Raw genomic sequence first — 19,378 nt, 5'->3', positions numbered from 1 at the left:
TCATTGATATTATGCAAATTATTAAAAAAATCGAATAAAAGAGAAATGATGTAAAACATTAAAACAAAAGACACAGTATCAGTAAACCGAATGAGTTTTCATTTTAATTCCTATTCGTGGTGTAAATTTGATTCATTTGCAAAAAAGTTTGAATGGATTTTCATTGGTCAGTCAGATTAATTTAAAAAAATCTTTACCAATTATATTTTATAGTTCCAATAAAGGTCAACAATGAGAGTTATCAACTCGTCATTTTATCAAGTAGTAGGGCAAGTTTGACTTGGTCACACTGTAATATTTAACTTGATTTTACAGTTAGATAGGATGCTTTCTTATGTTTACAGTGATGTAAGGTTTGATGGTTCATCCTTATATTAAGAGAGAAACGGTTAAAAGATTTTGCCCTAAAAGTAATATTAGACAAAGATAATAATTAGTAATAAGTATATGATTCATATAGACTGCAGAGTTACAGAACTACCGAAATAAACAACTAAATTTTATTAAAACCTAGATAATGATTAAATCATTATTATTTAACAGTTTAATCCTTCACTTCAAAAATTAAAACAATTAGCAAGCGGCAGAAATCATAGGATCAAATTAGGACAGCTAAAATGTTGGCAGCTAAAGGCGCAAGTCACTCGGCTCCGTAGCAGTCTGTCAACTGTCAATATTTGCGTGGTAGGTAATTGGGCAGAGAATAAACAACTTTAGGCAGATAGGTTTGCATTCCTATCCTAGTCTAGTTCTCAATTAGTAATTTTAAAAATAGAGCTTAATTTGGGTAAAATTAAATTTCACACTGCATGAGTCGTAGAACAATATCTATGTAAAAGACTTAAAGACATGCTTAGGAAGCAACTAGATTTGTGGCTGATGTGTTTGCCGTGTGTGTTAGGATGTTGAACTTTAACAAAAAAAAACTAAAGTCGCTATATTGAACATTAAAGTACCGAATTAAAATATAAAAAAATTAAATATGGTAAGCAATTTTTTTTTATTTTTATATGTAGAGTGCAGAATTTCAATAAATAGAAACCGATAGATGACCATAGGGGGGTCAAAAAGCCCGCACCTAATATTTTTTAATTGTAATTATTATGTAAGTAGGTATTAAGAAAATAATCAACGTAAAATACTCTTGTTACCATAATGAAAATAAAATGTTTTCTTCATGAAACGTGTTCTCATACCTAGTTCAGATCTAGCTGTACAGCATGTCCCTTGAATTTAGAGAATGGGCGGTATGAAAACTAACGAAAGAAATGGATGTAGTAAACTATTTCTCCATAATAATGTGTATAGCGTATATTAAAACTTTTATAACAAACATATACATATACGTTTTAATGAAAAAACTCATCTCCATACTCATTACTCAATCAGTTTAAATGAGATGCACTTAATACACTTCATTTATGTACGAAATAAAGGTTATAAGGCATCACTTACATATTATTATATATTATATGGGCTTTATATGTGTCGTAAGGAAGATTTCTTGTATAAAGACCAATGCCTACCCTACTCTACATAACAGCTGAATGAATAGAATGCGTTTTCATAATGATCGTTTCCGTATTTAACTTGTAAAACAGGCCCTATAGCGGTTAAGTGATAGGCGTGTGATCAGTTATAATCACAAATTTTCTAATAGTGTGTTGTGCATCGGCCATTACGCCTGTACTAGTGGGACGAGAGTATACACAAGTTTTGTGGGACACGTGATCATATCGCTTTGTGCGTTGGGTGAAATGGAAAGTTATCTAAATATCCCCTGGTTTGGACGATTGGTCATATTTAAGTCATCTATAAATATTAAAGTGCCATCCTATAATACCCATCGATGATGAAAAGAAAAATTGTAACTCTCATTTGACAAGTCTTTGGATTTATTTTACCAGAGACAAAGCTGACAGAGAAAAGTATAGGTAAAGCCAATCAACCATAAGAAATATAATTAAATTAAAAGAAAATCCGTCTCCCAGGGGTCGTTTCATTCAAAGGGTGGAAGAGTTCTAGGATCAATTCTCATGTAATGTCATACAATATATTTGTAATATTAAAGTTTAGTTTACATTATAACTCAGCTTGCAACTGTAGTCCTACAATAGAATTCAATTTCCGACAGTTTAATACGTCATAGAATTTTAAGTCGTAAAGAGTATAAAAAAATTACATACCCTTATTATTACAGAACTCACAATTAGTACTAGATATTATTTCATGCAGACTGGTATACCTACAAACAAATATGTACATAGTTATACATTAATGTAATAGAAAATATCTATGGTTTATATCACGATACACCTGTGTTAGCAATACGGATTTTATACAATGTTCCTATAACGTATTGTCATGGAAACTAAATGATTTTACCAAAATATGTTATTCCACTTTATTCTATGTCCCTAAAACTGCAACTTTCTATTTCTATAAATAATAAAATGGCTGGTTCATACCTGATATCGTTGATACTAAGCGTACAGTTTAGTTACAAATTAATGGAAATTATGACTTTATAATGAAGCCTTATTTTCTTTATTTGCAGAACTTTTGGCTGATATGGGAACTTGTTCCAATGTCAGTGAAAAGGTGGAAATGATCCAATAATTGAAAACAACTTTAACTTGGTTTGCAGGCTTCAGTTCAAACCGACCAGCCCGCAAATTGTTCAACCATTGAAAGCTATTTTTTTTATTGATTTACTGAATATCATGGACTTGTATGAACTATTAGGTAAGGTTGTGAATATACTACGCATTTGGATAGGGGGTTACTGAGAGGGTTACAGAGCTCGAATAGCATATCCGTGTTTATACTGCCGGGCCTAGGATTAAGGCATTTGTCACATTTCTGCCGTTCACAGTAACGCAACCTGCAGCTTACAAATGATAAAGTTAATTGGTATTTTTATTTTTGGAGTCGATTAAAGTACCTATAATTTATTTCCTCGATGAAATTCTTGGTAGAAATGTTTCCACATTTATTACTGTCTAATATTATATTATTTCTCAACAATTTTTCCATACGTAGTTTAACCAAATAAGAAGCACATCTAGTGAAGCTGAGATACCTATGTCTATTGTCTTAAAGGGATTAGGTTCAATAATGACAGTGATAACCGAGCAGATGACTTTAGCTTAAAAATTACTAAAGATACTAAACCTGTTGCTCATATTATAGATAACCATATTGCCATTAACTTGATTCATTTCATATTCATATATAAATTCAATTAACACACTATTTTATTTGTCTTCCCTTTTATGTATCGCTTTGTTTCAAGGACAATTACAGTCAGTATCAAAATTTTTCATTAACACTGCAACAGAATTATACTTCAACTGATCAAGACTTCTTTACATCAGTGAGGTTTATAACTTATTTCATATTCTAAAGACAGAGCTACACTTATCCCAAAAAATTATGAAAATGCATTCAAAGGAGTGATAAATTTTGTCAATATGGCATACCTATATGGTATTTATGGTCATTCTCTATTATTTTTTGTTATTACGAAATTTTTATTTACTACAAATTTGTTGTTAAACTTTATTATAAGAAACCTATTGTCTAACAGTACTTATTTTATCTAATATGTAATTCTCTGAATTATATTTTTTCACTAATTACATTTATTTATTTTTCATATTCAAATAGTACTTCTTTCACATTCATTTCAAGCTGAAATTGGCTGCAGGTGTGACTAGAAAGATGAACGAGGAGGGGTGAGAAACTGCTATGAAGGACTATGGAAAGAAGAAAGAACAGAAATTTATATAGTACATATAAAAAGAAATAGTAACGTTGAAATAAAGTTCTTTTAACAAGTATAACCTCTCTGAATAAGTAGTATCCTTTTCCACTAGAACCACATACTTAGGTATATTTAAAGCATGAAACAACACATAAGATAACTTTAAAATTTTGGTGTTCACTTTTATAAAATTTTATTGTGACAGTTTTTAATTTTACATTTTTTACAATAATTGTCCTGCGCAAACTCTACTTAAATTTATTAATTTTAAGACAAAAATTTCCAGTATCAGAAATCAGAAAAGTAGGCAGTGTGACAAATTAATATTTTTATGTTTGCTTGTACCTATACGAGTATAATTTTCTTAACTACACATATTTCTTGCTAATCTCAAATATCCAAGCCAAAATGGAAACTTACTGTTTAATAATTGTTCTGCTAAATATCTTTGTAAAATTAATCTTATTTTTTTATAAATTAATCGCAAAATTATTTATTAAAAATTTTTAAACGACTTTTCAAAATTATTTTAAAACTTGGGTATTATTAATAGCCATCTAGTCACACAACAAAGTGCTTAGTGTACCTAGGTACAACTTATAAACATTTCTGACAAAATTCACTAAATCAAACTCATTTTATATCAGTGTCAGGATTCAATAATAAAATAATTTGCCAGTTGTACATATAATATCCATTACGCACTGGACTGGTTAGATCAAATGTTATCGAAATCAGGGACCCGTTTAGTAAGTAAGTCTTTACATTGTTATAAATGATACACTAATTGAAATATATCTATAATATGTAGGCGCCTCTTAAGACATTTTTATAATGAATGAACACTAGTCTATTTTCTCTTCATGCAGTAATTAAATAAATACATAATTTATCAAACAATTCATTATACACTTCATAATTAGAACTAAATCCCAGGAAAAACAATATTTTTTATAAATTTATATGTCTCACTATACAGTGTGTCCCGTTTGACACTGTTCAACCTGGCATTCCGAAAACCAAAAAAAAATTATAATGCACATAAATTACTTTCATTACAAATAGAAATGACAGGAACTTGAAAAAAATGAGTAATTTTCGAAATACAAATTTCTAAAATCATATTTGCATTCGTATTAAAGACTTAAAAACTTTCCAGATTAAATATATTCGAACCAGTGATTTTTTGAGAATTTTTTCTATACCAAACATTGCTCAGAATTGAATGGGTTTTCACATGTATTTGTACCCAGAATTCAAACTATTTGTATCCACTACAGAAATTTTTTTTCAAATCGTAGAATCCTGTGATTTTTTATACAGAACACTGTATAACTTGATAGTTCTCATGTTGAGAAATAAATTAATGCCATTTTTCATTTCAATGTACATACATCACTTGGTACAACAAATTTTACGATTACTTACAACGTCGAGCATGTTTGAAATAAAAACATTGAATTTGTGTACTCCAAATAAAACAAAAAAAAATACCATGACATTTAGTAAACAATTTAGGCATATCTAATGTGCAAATGCTATTTATTTTTATAACAACAAAAGATTTACTTACAGTAACTGTTCATAGAAATGTTGAAGATATAGAAAATCATAAACAATTAGTTTCAATGTATACCTGAAACATAATATTGCATTAACTCAGCCAAGTTTACAGCAACAAGTTATGTAAAAAATATCTTTATGTGGGTGATTAACGATATAGGCACGTTTAGTCTCGACCTCAGATTTATGCGTTATTCGTACAAAAGCTTGTTTGGTTCTTGCTCAGAATTAATTAGACCATTAGTGTCGGACTGGTTTCATGTTGTATGCAGCTACAGAAGAAAATTATTATTTTTGTTTGCCGTATGGAGTTATTTAAAACTAAGCGCAATGTTATCAAAAAGCGCGACATGCGACATTCTGAAGTGCAGTTCACTAGACGGGCTAAACGACCCTGAACTTCTATAAAATTTATTTTGAACAATTTAGTTATATATGTGTGTTATCAGATTACGGCGGATGCATTATTTCGTTGTTTCTAAGTGGTACTGACAAGGAATATCTTAATAATTCGCCACAAGACAGCGCAATTTATAATTTTTATTTCACAACATCTATTTTCAAAATTGATGACACACTTTTTACAAATATTTTAAAGCGTTCAAGCTACTTTTTACCTGTCATAGACCCAGCAACTTTCTAAAAAATCCTTTTCACATAAATCGAAGGGTTATAAAACACAAAGGGGTGAAAGTTCTGCAACAGAAAGCTGGGCACCTGATATTCTTGCAAAATTCGGAATATGTAGAGAGCGTAAAAAAATAAATTATCTGGGTAAGAATGTAGGAGTAAGAAACTACTTTCAAAACTATAGCGTGGAAGAAAAATACATATAAAATAAAGTTCATAAGTTAAAACGATGAAATTTCTTCGGGAAATGCTGACATGTTGCTATTTTATACTTTTTCATGTAGCTTCGCTAAAACTATCGCTTACGCAACATGTGGGATTGGAATAGTACTAGGTAAATTAATGTCCAAACTAGATGACCTAAGTCTAATTCAAAAATATGTATAAGATATTTCCAAACACTTTTGAGGTGTCACAAATTCTGTTTCTCGTTTTACGTTGTTCGATATTTCTGGAGCTATTAAAGTTCATAATTTCAGAAAATAAATACATTTCATTTCTGTCATTCACACAGTATATATGTATAATATTTAAAGAGTCGCAAAAAAACAGTTTCTAGTGAAGTTGGTGTATGAAGGAAAAAATGAACAAAAAGAAGTTGACAATCGGGAAAAAGATGTTAGTAATTTGAACTTTCCTAGGATGAAATAAAAAAGATATCACATACAAGCAAACAACAATTACAATATGTTAATGACCACATACTTACATTTTAATTGAAACATATTTAAGACAAAAAGTGAATTCGTAAGATCAGAATAAACAAAATATTTCTTGGTAAACCCAAATAGAGCAACTTACTAAAACAAAATATGAATACCTACTTGTAGCGTAGATCTATAATACCAAGTTACAATTTTCAGTTGAATAAAAGTGACAGTACCTAATACCACAACATGTATTTCATGTAAGAAAAGAAAAACTTTGTGAATTCTTTTTCTTTCTAGTACATACATCCTAAATCCTTGTGATCAAACATCGAAGTAGTTTAAACAACAAATAATGAGTATACTTAATGTTACTTATAATAATGAAAATAACATAGGTAATTATAAAACTGAATGTTAGAAACAAGGAAACGCCATTATTTAATGACAGCCCTCTTTAAAACTTATTATTTTTAGATTTAGTTTAAGGTGAACGATATTCAGTTTCCATTGCCTAATCAATCAATGAGGATAAATCGCGAATTAAAGAAAATTGAATAAATGTATTACTTAAGTAGGTACATACACCTACATCTACATAGTATTTATTAAACGTCCAACATTCACCTTCATAGAATATCTTAATGTTGTGATTCCATTTCAAATCAATGCGTGGTTTGTATTTTAACTTTCTAAAGAATTTGTGGTTGGATAAGTGGGAAATTTTAAAGCATACGTGTATTCACTTTTCAGGGAATAGGTATCATCCGAAAGAATATAAACTGGGGAGTAGAACCATCCTGTGGAATCTTATCTTCTTAATTCATAACAGGTCGTGTTAAAATATCATCACCATTGGTACTTTTGAAGAAGTTTGGGTGTGATTATTTTTCCGTTCATATTTCCAGGGAATAAATTCAAGTGCAACAGATTCATTAATGAATGTTGTAAAGGAAGTTTTTGTCCTTTTTGGTCTCCTAGATGATTTCCTTCGAATGTTGAATTCTGAGCAATTTGGTCGTCAGTGAACTTGTGCGGAACAAACCGCACACACACTTTTCGGTAGCCCAAATGTTTCAATAAAGATTTTGCCTGCTCTTTGATGAATTCATGCACAGTTTTGATGGAATCTGTGGTGACTACGGATTTCGGTTGGCCAACATGTTGCTCATCATTTATGTCCTCACGACTGTTTTTAAATCGCGCATACCACTGGTGAACTTTGCCATGGGATATACAATAATCACCATAAACTTGGTTCATCAATTGAAATGTTTCGGTAAAAGTTTTATCATGTTTAAAACAGAACTTGATATTAGCTCTTTTTTCGATGCTCATGTTAGTGCCGATGATACATATTGTCACATCAGACGCAATGACTCGGCTTCTATTGGTCCAAATGTAATGAAATTCTGAAAGTACGTCAGTAAAGGATCTACCTTTCCGACGCATGTAATTACCAACAGATGGCCTCACTAGAAATACCTATTTTTTAAAAGTCATGTTTACTTTGAAACACAATCTCGTATGTCTTTTCTTAGTCTTCTTTTATGTAGGTAGTAAGCATTTCTTTGATTGTTCAACAGTTATTTTTTTACTCTATTCGGATAAGGCAATTCCATTTACAGTTTTGAAAGTTTGTCCGTTTTAGAAAGTTTTTGGCACTTACCCTCTTTGACAGACACATGTTTCAATTGATGTTTATCCATCAACTGATGTAAGCAATGGTTCTTTCCAGATCTGAGAATATAATTACTTTCTGATCTAAAACAAGTGAGTGTAAAAAGATATAACATAAACTAGGTACATTGTTATCGAAATAGAATTTGAATTGTCAGCTGCACTTTTTAACTATTGTAAAATACTTTTTATATTTTTATATACCTATGCCGAATTTTACGTCAGTGTATAGGTATCTGACTTAAGTTTTTGTGTAGTAGTAATTGTTGCATAGTAGGTATTAATTGATCCTGTAACTTAAAATGTAGGGCTTAAAGGATTTTATTTACCTCTAAATAATAGAATTATGTTCTAGAGTAATTCATATAAATCAGAATGTGTATAAATTTTGATTTTGAGATTACTGAAGGAAAAAGATTACAAAAGTATATCACCGGGACCAATTTTAGTAACAGATATAGGTACTTAAAAATAATTTATATATTTTTAAAATATATTTTATATTAGAATAAATAGTATCAATTCGCAATATATTAGATTGTGTATCCACAAATATGTGGATTATAAAATACTGTACTAATTTAAAACTACGAATTTTTGTGTATGTAAATGTTCTGATGCTCATTTGCCACAAGGGACTTAAATGTGTCGTTTTTATCTGACGGAAAAAATAAACAAAGCATATCTTTTAAAAATGAAAATAATTACATTTTAAATGATTGAACATAAGTTAGTAGGTGCCTATCTCACCAACGCGATAGGTTGCGCTACACCGCATGCACAGCTTAAAATACATAACCCAGTTATAGCTCAGCTGAGCGTGTTACGTAACCATTGTTTATTTGTTTTATTTATTCCTGTTTACCATGCCATCTTGAATATTTAGATTAAGACGAACCAGAAGCAGTATTATGTGCCAAACTATGTAAAAAATACTAAATACCTACTTAAATAACTTTAAGGGCAAATGGTGACATCGCTAACATCAACATATTAAAATAACGAAAATGCAGACTAATGCAAAATTTTATTCATTCCTTATAAAGTGCATAAGCGTGTGCATAATGCTTTTTTCTTACGCAAAAGTCACAATTTTTTGGAAACAATATTCAGAATGCAATTTTCAATTTACTGGTGTATATAATTTTATAGTTTATAGATTATTCAAGCAAAGTAGGTACCAAATAATAATTGTCAGAGATAAAAACACAGTACAGTTCAAATACCAGTAAAAAATTATAAAACAAGTATCTTAAATTACCTACATAATAGGTAAAATCCTGTGTTCTAATAAGTTTAAACAATAGTGATATTTGTTATTTCGTCTAAGTAGGTAGTTTACGCCTACAAAGAGGAGAATTTTACTTAATTGATTTCACACATAGGTACACATATTAATTTTGACACTGAGTAAAGCAAATAAATTCTTTTTTATTACAAAATTGAAATGTTTTCATTCATAGCAATGACTTTTGACAAATTTTTCATAGCCATTTTTTTAAATTTTGGTTTTCAGTGGCTCAGAAAGTCAAAAATTGAATAATAAAACAATAAAAATCAACATACCTATTCAGTATCCCATAATCCCGAGTCACTTACATCAGACATGATTTATAGAAAAACTCATCAACAAAAAATAATTTATAAATACCTATATATCTATAAACACTTGTAATCTGCCGAAAACAGTTTGCTCAAATCACAATTCGTGTAAAGATATAACCAGTCCTTCAGAAGTATTTTCATCGCGAGAAACATCTCTGAATAAATAGTCTACCTACAACCCACAAAATCTTAAGTGTAGACAAGTATGTGTATAAAACGCACTTTTATAATGAATCCCAACGCTATTTCGGAAATATAAAGCAAAAATCACATGAATTACTTTATGCCCGCGAGCCTGTGGAAAAGCAATATCGAGTCACATTCGGAGTATGAAGGGGCCAAGCAAAAATAAAAACTTTTAAATAGATAAAAATGTTTCCTTTTATTGAGAAACATTGTTCTTAAAATATATATTTCTTTTATCTACTTGATATAAATTTAAATTTAATTATAAATGTTCTTAATGATTTTGAAGTAGGTGTAGGTAGGTACATATTTATGAAAATTATCAGTTTAGTTTGTCAACAAAGAAAAACCGTGTACTGTTCTGACTATACTGATCCAGGATGTTCCAGTTCAGTAATATATTTTACCATGAAAATGAATGGGAGTGATACAAATAAAGTTCTTTCGAAAAATTATTCATTTTCGAAATGTTGAAATTGAAAAAAAAAATCTTTTCAGACATATCTCGGGAAAATATTATTATTTTATTCTAAATCAATGGAAAGTACAAAGCAGACCTTCATCATATTCGCGCGAACAACTTGTGATCTCCCAAAAGTTCGTTTGCAAAATGTTTACGTTAAGATTGCGAGCTCGTGCAACATTAGCATCTTTATCTTTGTTCAGGTCGAGCTCGCCAAAATTCCAATCAGCTGTCGCTAACTTTAGAGATACGTTATATGAGACGTGATATGAGATGCTGGATCTCAGTTTGGTATAGGCGGTTGAAGTTGAAGTGTTCGCATATCCACCAGAAAACTTATCGCGAGCAGTTCGTGTTCAGTTACGAGCCTTGCTCGCACACATACACTTCACCCCACGTTGACGTTTCCCAAATTGAATTTTTGAATTTAATGTTGCTTGCCAAGAAGTTGAGACATTAAGCATTTATCAGTCTGTAAATATATCATCCTACGAAATAAATTCATAATAGGATAAAATTGACGCGAGTACTTCATATGTCTACACCAAACTAAGGTCCGGCATATCTTTTGAAGTTACTGATAGCCGAGAGAAATTTTCTCGATGTTAACATAAACATTTCGTGAACGATACACCTTTTAAATAAATACAAAAGGCAGTGGCGCACAAAATAATTTCTTTTCATTTTTTATGAAAATTAATGTTATAATACCAACGCCATGACATACTTAAAATTTGCTACGTACCTATTATACTTGATGGGTGTCATTAAATTGCATAACTCCACAGAAAAACTTATTATTACCGTACCAGATACTGACATTTGAATAAGTTAGCCTAAATAGCAAAAAACATGAATTAGATAGACCTTAGATATTTAACTACTCTTGAATGCACCTAAATGGTGCACTTGGTTGTCCACAACTTAACTGATAACTACAATAGAAAATTGAAATCGATTTTTCTCTAAAACGATTCATTTTAACGACATCAAACAATTATAAGTAACTTTTATAATGAAAAATGATTCAAAATTTTAAAACGATATTGTTTCTGCTTTACACAATGACCATAATATTTATTTTCTATACTTAGACGGACTCCGAGAATTTAGTTACGCCCTTGTTTTTCGTATATATGTAGATAATTCTACCTGATGAAGGTTTGCCACTAGTACCCTCCATGACAAACTTGCTAAACAAATTTCCGAATTTGGTCGTTTAGTACCCACTGAACTGAAAGCCATGTGGGTATAAAATACTGGATTTTACTCTTACTTCTCCCGAGGTTCAAAAGGAATTTCATTAAATAAATGTAACCGACAGTAATTAAAATTGAAATGGTTTTCCTAAATTTATCGTAAGCAACTTAAAAAATGGGAGGAAAATGAAAGTTTGATTAGTTTATTGTGCTAATTTAGAACTAGAAATCAAACTAAACTTTCAAGGCTAAATTTTGCTGAAATAGGCGTCGTAACCTAACCTAACCTATAATTATGGTTCATAATTAATCTTATTATAAATAAGTTTTATTTGTTATACAATCGATCTCTAATTGTGACTATGGAAGTTAGTTAATTCTTAATTTTTACTACTATACCTTTTCCTCTAAGGAAAAAATATGAAAAGAGGTCATATGAACATGGGTTCAAAAACACTTCGTTTCCGATATCTTATGGATAATATAACGTATTAAAAGGTGCAATTTGGTAATGTACCTCTTTACGTAGGTACTAATCATTATTTTTAATGAATAGATAATTTAATAAAAAATTTTGGAATCGTCAACTTCAGAAGATCTTTGGTTATTAAGGTTTTCTCATTATAATAAACTAAAATCTTTAAATTTACCCCAAGATTTACCCCAAATCAATTTACGTCATAAATGTCACCTATTTTTTCCTTCATATTTCGAAATATTAAAAAAGTATGAGAGTAAATTATAGCAAATATTATAAATCTTCTGTGGCCTACCATTAAATTAGAAATACAAGCCTAAGGTTTTCTTTAAATGAAACGCCCTGTATATTTCACATATTTAAACTTCCGTCCGCCGAAGTCCTGGCTAAATAGAATGATTTATTCTGGAGTTACAAAAGGGCAAACGCTCTGTGTAAGTCTAGTTTTTATTGAACCAGCAATTTTTTTTCATTCTATTCCGCGTGAAACAAAATATAGTGTATACCTACATGCACTTGTGAATTATCTAAATGGCTTGACAAGGTCAGTCACGTCCAATATGCACACATATACTTACAAAAACAGCTTTAAAGAGGATAGTCGCCTTTGAGTCACTGTCAAATTCAAGTCACATGGAGAATAGACAGCGAAAGAGATTTTAGATTCCATTTTCTTTTCATATGCTAATTTAAAAATAAGTAGGTACGTAAGCTCGTCTTCGTTTTCAAGTTGGCAGCATCCATGAAATAAAGTTAATTTTTAATGTTTAAATTATTAATAATTTATAGCGAAATCTGGACTGTGGAATGTTTTATATACATAAAAAAATATCAATAAATTTTGTTACAGTGAGTTATTAAAGTCGTGAATAATTTATCAGTTGATATTTTTATAAGAACAGATGAAATCTGCTGCAACTATTTTGAAAATATACTGCGATAAATTATTAGAAGTACATTAAATAAATTATTAAAATAAAAAATAAACGATTAATTATTTTAATAATTATATAATTGTTAACTAATACTAAAACTATAAACTAAGAAAAAGGAATAAAAAAAATATGTACCATTGTACTCACCACAGACGACCCGGTCAAAAGGACTCATCCAGTCTAAAAATAAAAGAAATTTATCAGCAATGGCATTGGAAATTCATATGCAGAAAATAAAATTTAAATATTTTCAAATATGCTTTTGAAATAGGTAACTCTACTTAATTAAATTCATCAAACCAAAGTAAAAAATCAAAGAAATCGATTTTCCTATGCGCCAGTAAGTAAGTACCGTTTAGGTTTCACAAATGTTCTCTTAGAATTTGATTGAAGAATGAACTTTTATGACTAGGTTTACTGTTATAGCCTACTAAATGGCCATTAAACCCGTGTTTATTATGGTATTTTTGAATGATAGAAATGTTAAAATTCATTGTGTAGAACTAGGTAGACGGAACAAGAATTGCCGACGGTCGCGCGACACGTGGTGCCTTAATTTTTTAAACCATAAAACAGTTTTATTACCTTTACTGAACAACAATTAATAGTTTATTGTTTCAAATTCTTACAGGGTTAGGAGAACTACTTTTAGGTGTCCCAAATTCGGTGCACTTAATTTAGAAAAGTATGGTCGTTGGAAAATTTACTTTAAATTTCATTGAAATGACTATTAATTTATCAAAATACTTACAATTATTATTTATAACACTAATCAAGAAAATAATTATCGATTAATAAATGTTTATTGACATTTGATCATTAAATATGTTTTGTGGTTTATTACATACCAACCTAATATTTATAAAAAAATCAATTGATATGAACGACATACCTATAAGTAGTTATAAGTTAAGTTAAGGTAGGGGTATCTAGCATTTGACTTAATTCATTTTAGGTCGCATGACTTACTTAAACCAAAAATATCTGCGCATGCGTAGGCGCTTCACAAAAATCCATTTGAGTGTAATATAAATATAAATGTAATTAATTGCTGTCGATTGCGATATTATTGTTATTGGTCAATAACAATATCATTAATAACGATAATTAAATATTTGATTATTTTTATAATGGGCAATAACAATAATAATTCAACAGTGTTTGGCAACACCTATGTTAATAATTATCTCCCTACCATATACTTCCAAGCCTTTTAATTCGAATTACAGTTAATAATGACATAAATTTTGAATAAAAAAAACTAACAGTATATAGTAATAAAAATATTATTAATGTAAATAATAAACTGTAAATCACAAAGCTTAAGCAATTATAAATGCGGAATTCAAGTAAGTGGTATAATTTTTGTTACCTGTGATTGACATCCAGGGATATCTGGGTATATCAGGAATCGGTTGTCCGCCGGGAGCGGTGGGTTGCGAACAGGAATTCAGAGGATCTACAACAGCACTGGCGGCTTGATGATAAAATTGTGCCGCCACCGCCATAGAAGCTGAGGCGGCACTTACAGAACTTGCCGCAGAAACGGCTGCACCATTTTGGTGGTGGTGCCCTAACGTGTAATTTACCATAGAATCAGTGGGGGCTACGTTACCAGCAAGACCAGCGGTGTATCTGCATGACTTGTCGGTGGCGGCATCGACGGCAGCCGCGGCGGCGAGTGCCGCCGTGCTTGCGCTCGTCGGAAATCCTCCTGGAACCATACTTCCCGAAGCAGCTGCCGCTCCGAAGGCTGCTGCTGCCACGGCTTGCTGCTGGTGATGATGATGGGCGGCCGCAGTAGCCGCCGATACATAAGGATACATTCTTGAGGCGGGAGAGGTGGATGATGCGCTGCTGTTAGAGTGTTGAGGAGAAGAACCACTTGGGGATCCGGAGGAACTGTAGTTTACGACGGAAGCTAGACTGGCTTCAATTGATGATGTACTGGCAGGACTTTGAAATAGCTGTTGATGATGGAATTGTTGATGGTACTTAGGCAGCATGCTATCGATGATAAATTTGGAACTCATTGCTGTTGTGCAAGGTCCCAATCACTGCACCGTCGCGCACTTTTTATCATAGTCCATGTGATTATTACCGCACACGCTTTACGTTTTACGACCGGCCACTTTTAGCAATATCAACAACGTCGTTTAACCCTATTGCAGAGTATTTCTTACGCGTCCTTCTCCTCTACTTCTTCGAATCCTTTATGACCCATGTATGTTCAGTCTATAGCCCTCTATGCCTTATCCACGGTACTAGAGTGTAATGGCGCCCCTCCACAATCGTGCCAATCCGGGCAGGTGCTGTTCCGGCCAATGGGGACCAGACTTGGGCACGCGGCGTTCGATACACGCCTGCCCTCAGCCTCAGCACTGTTAGAAAGACACGCAACCGTATGCTCTTTATGTCGACCCACTCGGCTAACTGTGTGTTACTAATAAAAGCAACACCTCACAAAACAATGGGATATGTCTATAATTGGAATTTTCATAAACATTCTAAACTTTTTAACATATCCAATAAGGTATCAGTTTACAAAAAATAATTTTGGTTCCTGGTTAATATACGCCCAGGAATGAAAGTAGTGCCATCTGTGGCGAAACAACTCAACTTCTAAAATTAGAGGAACTACTAAACGAGTATGACATAGTTGGACCCCGATGGACAGAGACGTACTAGGGACGAATGAGATTGCAAAACACAATTGTATATTTGTTGAGGGTGTTCTTTATTTACATAAATGAACTTAATTTATAACATTCATATACCCTAAACGTTATTAAAGATAGATGTATTTTACTCATAGTTTATTTATTGTAGTGTAATGTAATAGTAGAATCCGTTTAAAAATTAATGTACTAAGGTACGTTAGGTCTGTACACTAAAACACAAATTATTATTTTTAACTGACAGCAACTATTGTATTTTACGTATTTTACATTATACAGAGTGTCTAATAATCTAACACACTTCAAGATTTGCTTATTGAGTCAAAATAAATCGGTTTAAAATGATTTGATTCCTTAATAAATTGTCGACCTTAAAATGGCTTTTATTTAATTTTTAAAAATGATTCCGCCACTTATAAAGTAATGTATTTTAATGAAATAGGATTTTAATTGTTTACTACATTTATCAGTTACAGACAGCCGAGTGTTCTAATACAATTAACATTTCACTTGCTAAATATACAACTAAATTATATATTTTTTACGAATTAGATTAACCAGTCTACATCTACAGAGCGTTTGGTGTCTCACGGTTAGAAATGTAGACCTATATGTGAGACTATCTTCAAGTCAGTACCTTGATGTCAGATTTGGTGATCGCCTGGTCTTACTACTGCGCATGCTGCAGTTGGGCTAAGATAAGTTTTGCCAAACTATTGATACATTATTTGGGCATATTTGTAAGCTAATTAGAAATTAGCTTTTAGGTTTATAAATTGTGATGTTATTACTTTTGTCAATTGAATGGGTTGGTTTAACTTTGACTGCAATGTCTAACCACTACGTCACAAATTCCTTGCTGAATACGGCTACTTCTATTTTGATTGGCTTGAATCAAACCGATACAGAATAAAATTTATTTACTATATACAGGGTGAGTCATTAATAATGGTACACAGCTTAATGGCAGATTGTTAACGTCAAAATATACCGATTGAGCCAAACATGCCTTAATCAATTGTTGCTCATTTTCGTTCTACATGGTGTTAAAGTTGAAAAAATATTTTCTTTTTTTTTATCTAAATTTTATGTAGGTATGTATGAACCGATTGTTTTGAAAATTTGTAATTTTACATTTTTTGAGGTGGTAAATACGAATATGCAAATAGAGTTGGGGTCACGTCTAGGGGACGCTAGTTGTACTGTCCTGTCAATGTAAAAATATGTCTAACTATTTATATTTTACAATTTTGAATTTTTTAACTAGAAATTGTAGAACTACACTCACTTCTAAATAAAAAAGGTATACTTGTTACAAATTGATAAACTCAACTGGTTTCGAGATACAGAGATTTTAAGTTTTTGAAATTCGACGGGAATTAAATTAGAAACTAGACGTGACACCAACACTGTTTGCATATTCGTATTTGCCTCCTCAAAAAAAGTAAAACTACAAATTTTCAGAACAATCGGTCCATACTTACTTAAAAAAGGAAATAAGGATAAAAAATATTTTTTCAACTTTAACACCCTGTAGAACGAAAAGGGGCAATAATTGATTAAGGCATGTTTGGCTCAATCACTATATTTTGACGTTAACAATATGCCAATAAACTGCGTACCATTATTAATGACTTACCCTGTATAGGTATGGAGATATTTTCAACTTCCGGTTCCGCCCAGAAGTAGCCTAATCAAACTGGAAGTCAGTTTTTTTCAAATAAAATTTCGATTCTACACCGCAACATGCCAGTTTTATTTTCACCTTCGGAAAACGAATTTTCATGAAAAAAATCATCATGCTCAATATTAAGTGGAATTCTCTCATATGGCTATTTTCGACTATCGGTTTCTATAGGAAGTGGCCTAATCTGACCGAAAATTCATTTTATCAATTGGAACAAGCATACCATTTAAACTGGCGTACCTACTTAGGATTCTCGAACAAAACTCACCTGGTATTTTTCTCCTGGTATTTTTCTGCATTCAATCTGATCCTTCATAGGTAAATTAATTAGAATATTTCTATTTAACAATTTGCAAATACTTCCTTAAGTAGGCGATAGTACGGTTAACATAATATAACAGTGATATACTTAGTAATAGTATGCTTCAAATTTAAATAATTTAGCCCTTCTTTTTACAAAATAGGTACATTTAAGTAATAGCAATCAGTCTAATTTATTTCAGTTCCACTGTATTGCTATTTTTTTTTAATTACCTGAAGAATACATATTATCTTTCATGGAATCTAATACCATTTGCTAATTATAAACGCTACACATTTCCTCAAAATCGATATTTTCGGCACGAAAGTAGTATGAATTTATTGCGTTACCTCTCTTGCTCATCCGTAATTTATTCCATTTCTCCCACTACATGAGCCGAGCCTTCCGGACCCTTTTTTAATTCATTAAGCAAGTAAAATATGACGGCAGTGTTTCAGATTTATTAATGCAGTAAAATCTTATTAGTTAGGCAAATTCATGCTACTTTAGCAATACAGATATGTATATGGAAGCATGTAGATATATCTAGAGCCTGATGTCACTTCCTGTTCTGCCCATTTCAATTTTTTGATATTTCCATTATAATGAAAATATTTACCTACCATTGATGTAAAATGCAATAAAGACATATGTACCATTTTATTTTTCTTTTGATAGAAAAATAAACTTAGCAATTTGTAAATAGCGGCGTACAAAAATACAGAAGTATTCATTGAAAGCACCGTAAGTGTACTTACTGAACTGATAATTTTTTGAAATGTAATAAATTTCTGAAATATAAAATTACAAACTTTTACAAAATCTCACCAAAAAAATGAATACTTGAATTACTAAGAATGTCAAAATAACTGATTCAGACTTTTTTTGGTGAGAAATTTTGACTGTTGAATTTTGACAATCAACTGATTTATTTTCTGGTCTAAATTTAAGTCACAAATAGGCATTTACCTAAGTATTTTTGGTTTTACTTGGCTTTTTACCTACGATGTCACTCTCTACATAGTTTAGTGTTTGTTATAATTAAGTCCTAATCAACATATTTCAATGTGCTTATATTTGAAATTCATGAAAAATATAGCAAATGCTTTCCGGGTTTATGCCTTAAGGAAAATAGTTTACTTACTATAAAAGTTATATAGTTGAGGGCTTAAGAATTTATGTTTAAAAATTAATTTACTATCGCATTAAGGATTTCTATATGTAATAAGTGTATTTTTTCATGCCTTACTAAAAAAAAATTTCATGTAGCTACATTATTCATTTTAAATTAAAAGGCATAAATAAAAAGTGTGTTGCGCCAGAATGTTCCACTTAAGATTCTATCATCTTTATTATTCGTTTAGTTTTCGTCCAATTTATTATTATTTTCTTTTTTTCAAAAGATGAAGCATCTGTAGAAGATATTCACTTACCGTCCTCCAATATGGGGCTACTTGAGAGAAAAATTATGAAGTCGTAACAGCCTTAAATGAAACACCCTGTCTGTAGAACAATTATTCTAACGTATTTGTATTATTTTCTTTTTATTTGCAACTTAAT

At 31.0% G+C, this 19,378-nt stretch overlaps 1 protein-coding gene across 2 annotated transcripts in view; it reads right to left on the bottom strand.

The window, feature by feature from the left end:
- Window positions 1-15,375, bottom strand: part of LOC108903545 (homeobox protein abdominal-A homolog) — a 131,193-nt gene extending 115,818 nt beyond the window's left edge. The window contains exons 1-2 of one of the 2 annotated variants that reach the window (XM_018705768.2): window positions 14,525-15,375; window positions 13,288-13,332 (exon numbers count right to left, since the gene is read on the bottom strand). In XM_018705768.2, the coding sequence (XP_018561284.1) occupies window positions 13,288-13,332; window positions 14,525-15,185 (706 nt within the window). In that variant the 5' untranslated portion in view covers window positions 15,186-15,375. The remainder of the gene's footprint in view (window positions 1-13,287; window positions 13,333-14,524) is intronic. The other variant, XM_018705769.2, reaches the window with a different exon arrangement.
- Window positions 15,376-19,378: the final 4,003 nt, after the last annotated feature.

This window comes from Anoplophora glabripennis, unplaced genomic scaffold (genome assembly GCF_000390285.2).
Source record: "Anoplophora glabripennis isolate ALB-LARVAE unplaced genomic scaffold, Agla_2.0 scaffold25, whole genome shotgun sequence".
In the NCBI taxonomy this organism is placed as follows: Eukaryota; Metazoa; Arthropoda; class Insecta; order Coleoptera; family Cerambycidae; genus Anoplophora; species Anoplophora glabripennis.
The sequence above is the reverse complement of the archived record's forward strand: the minus strand, read 5'-3'. Positions and strand labels throughout refer to the sequence as shown.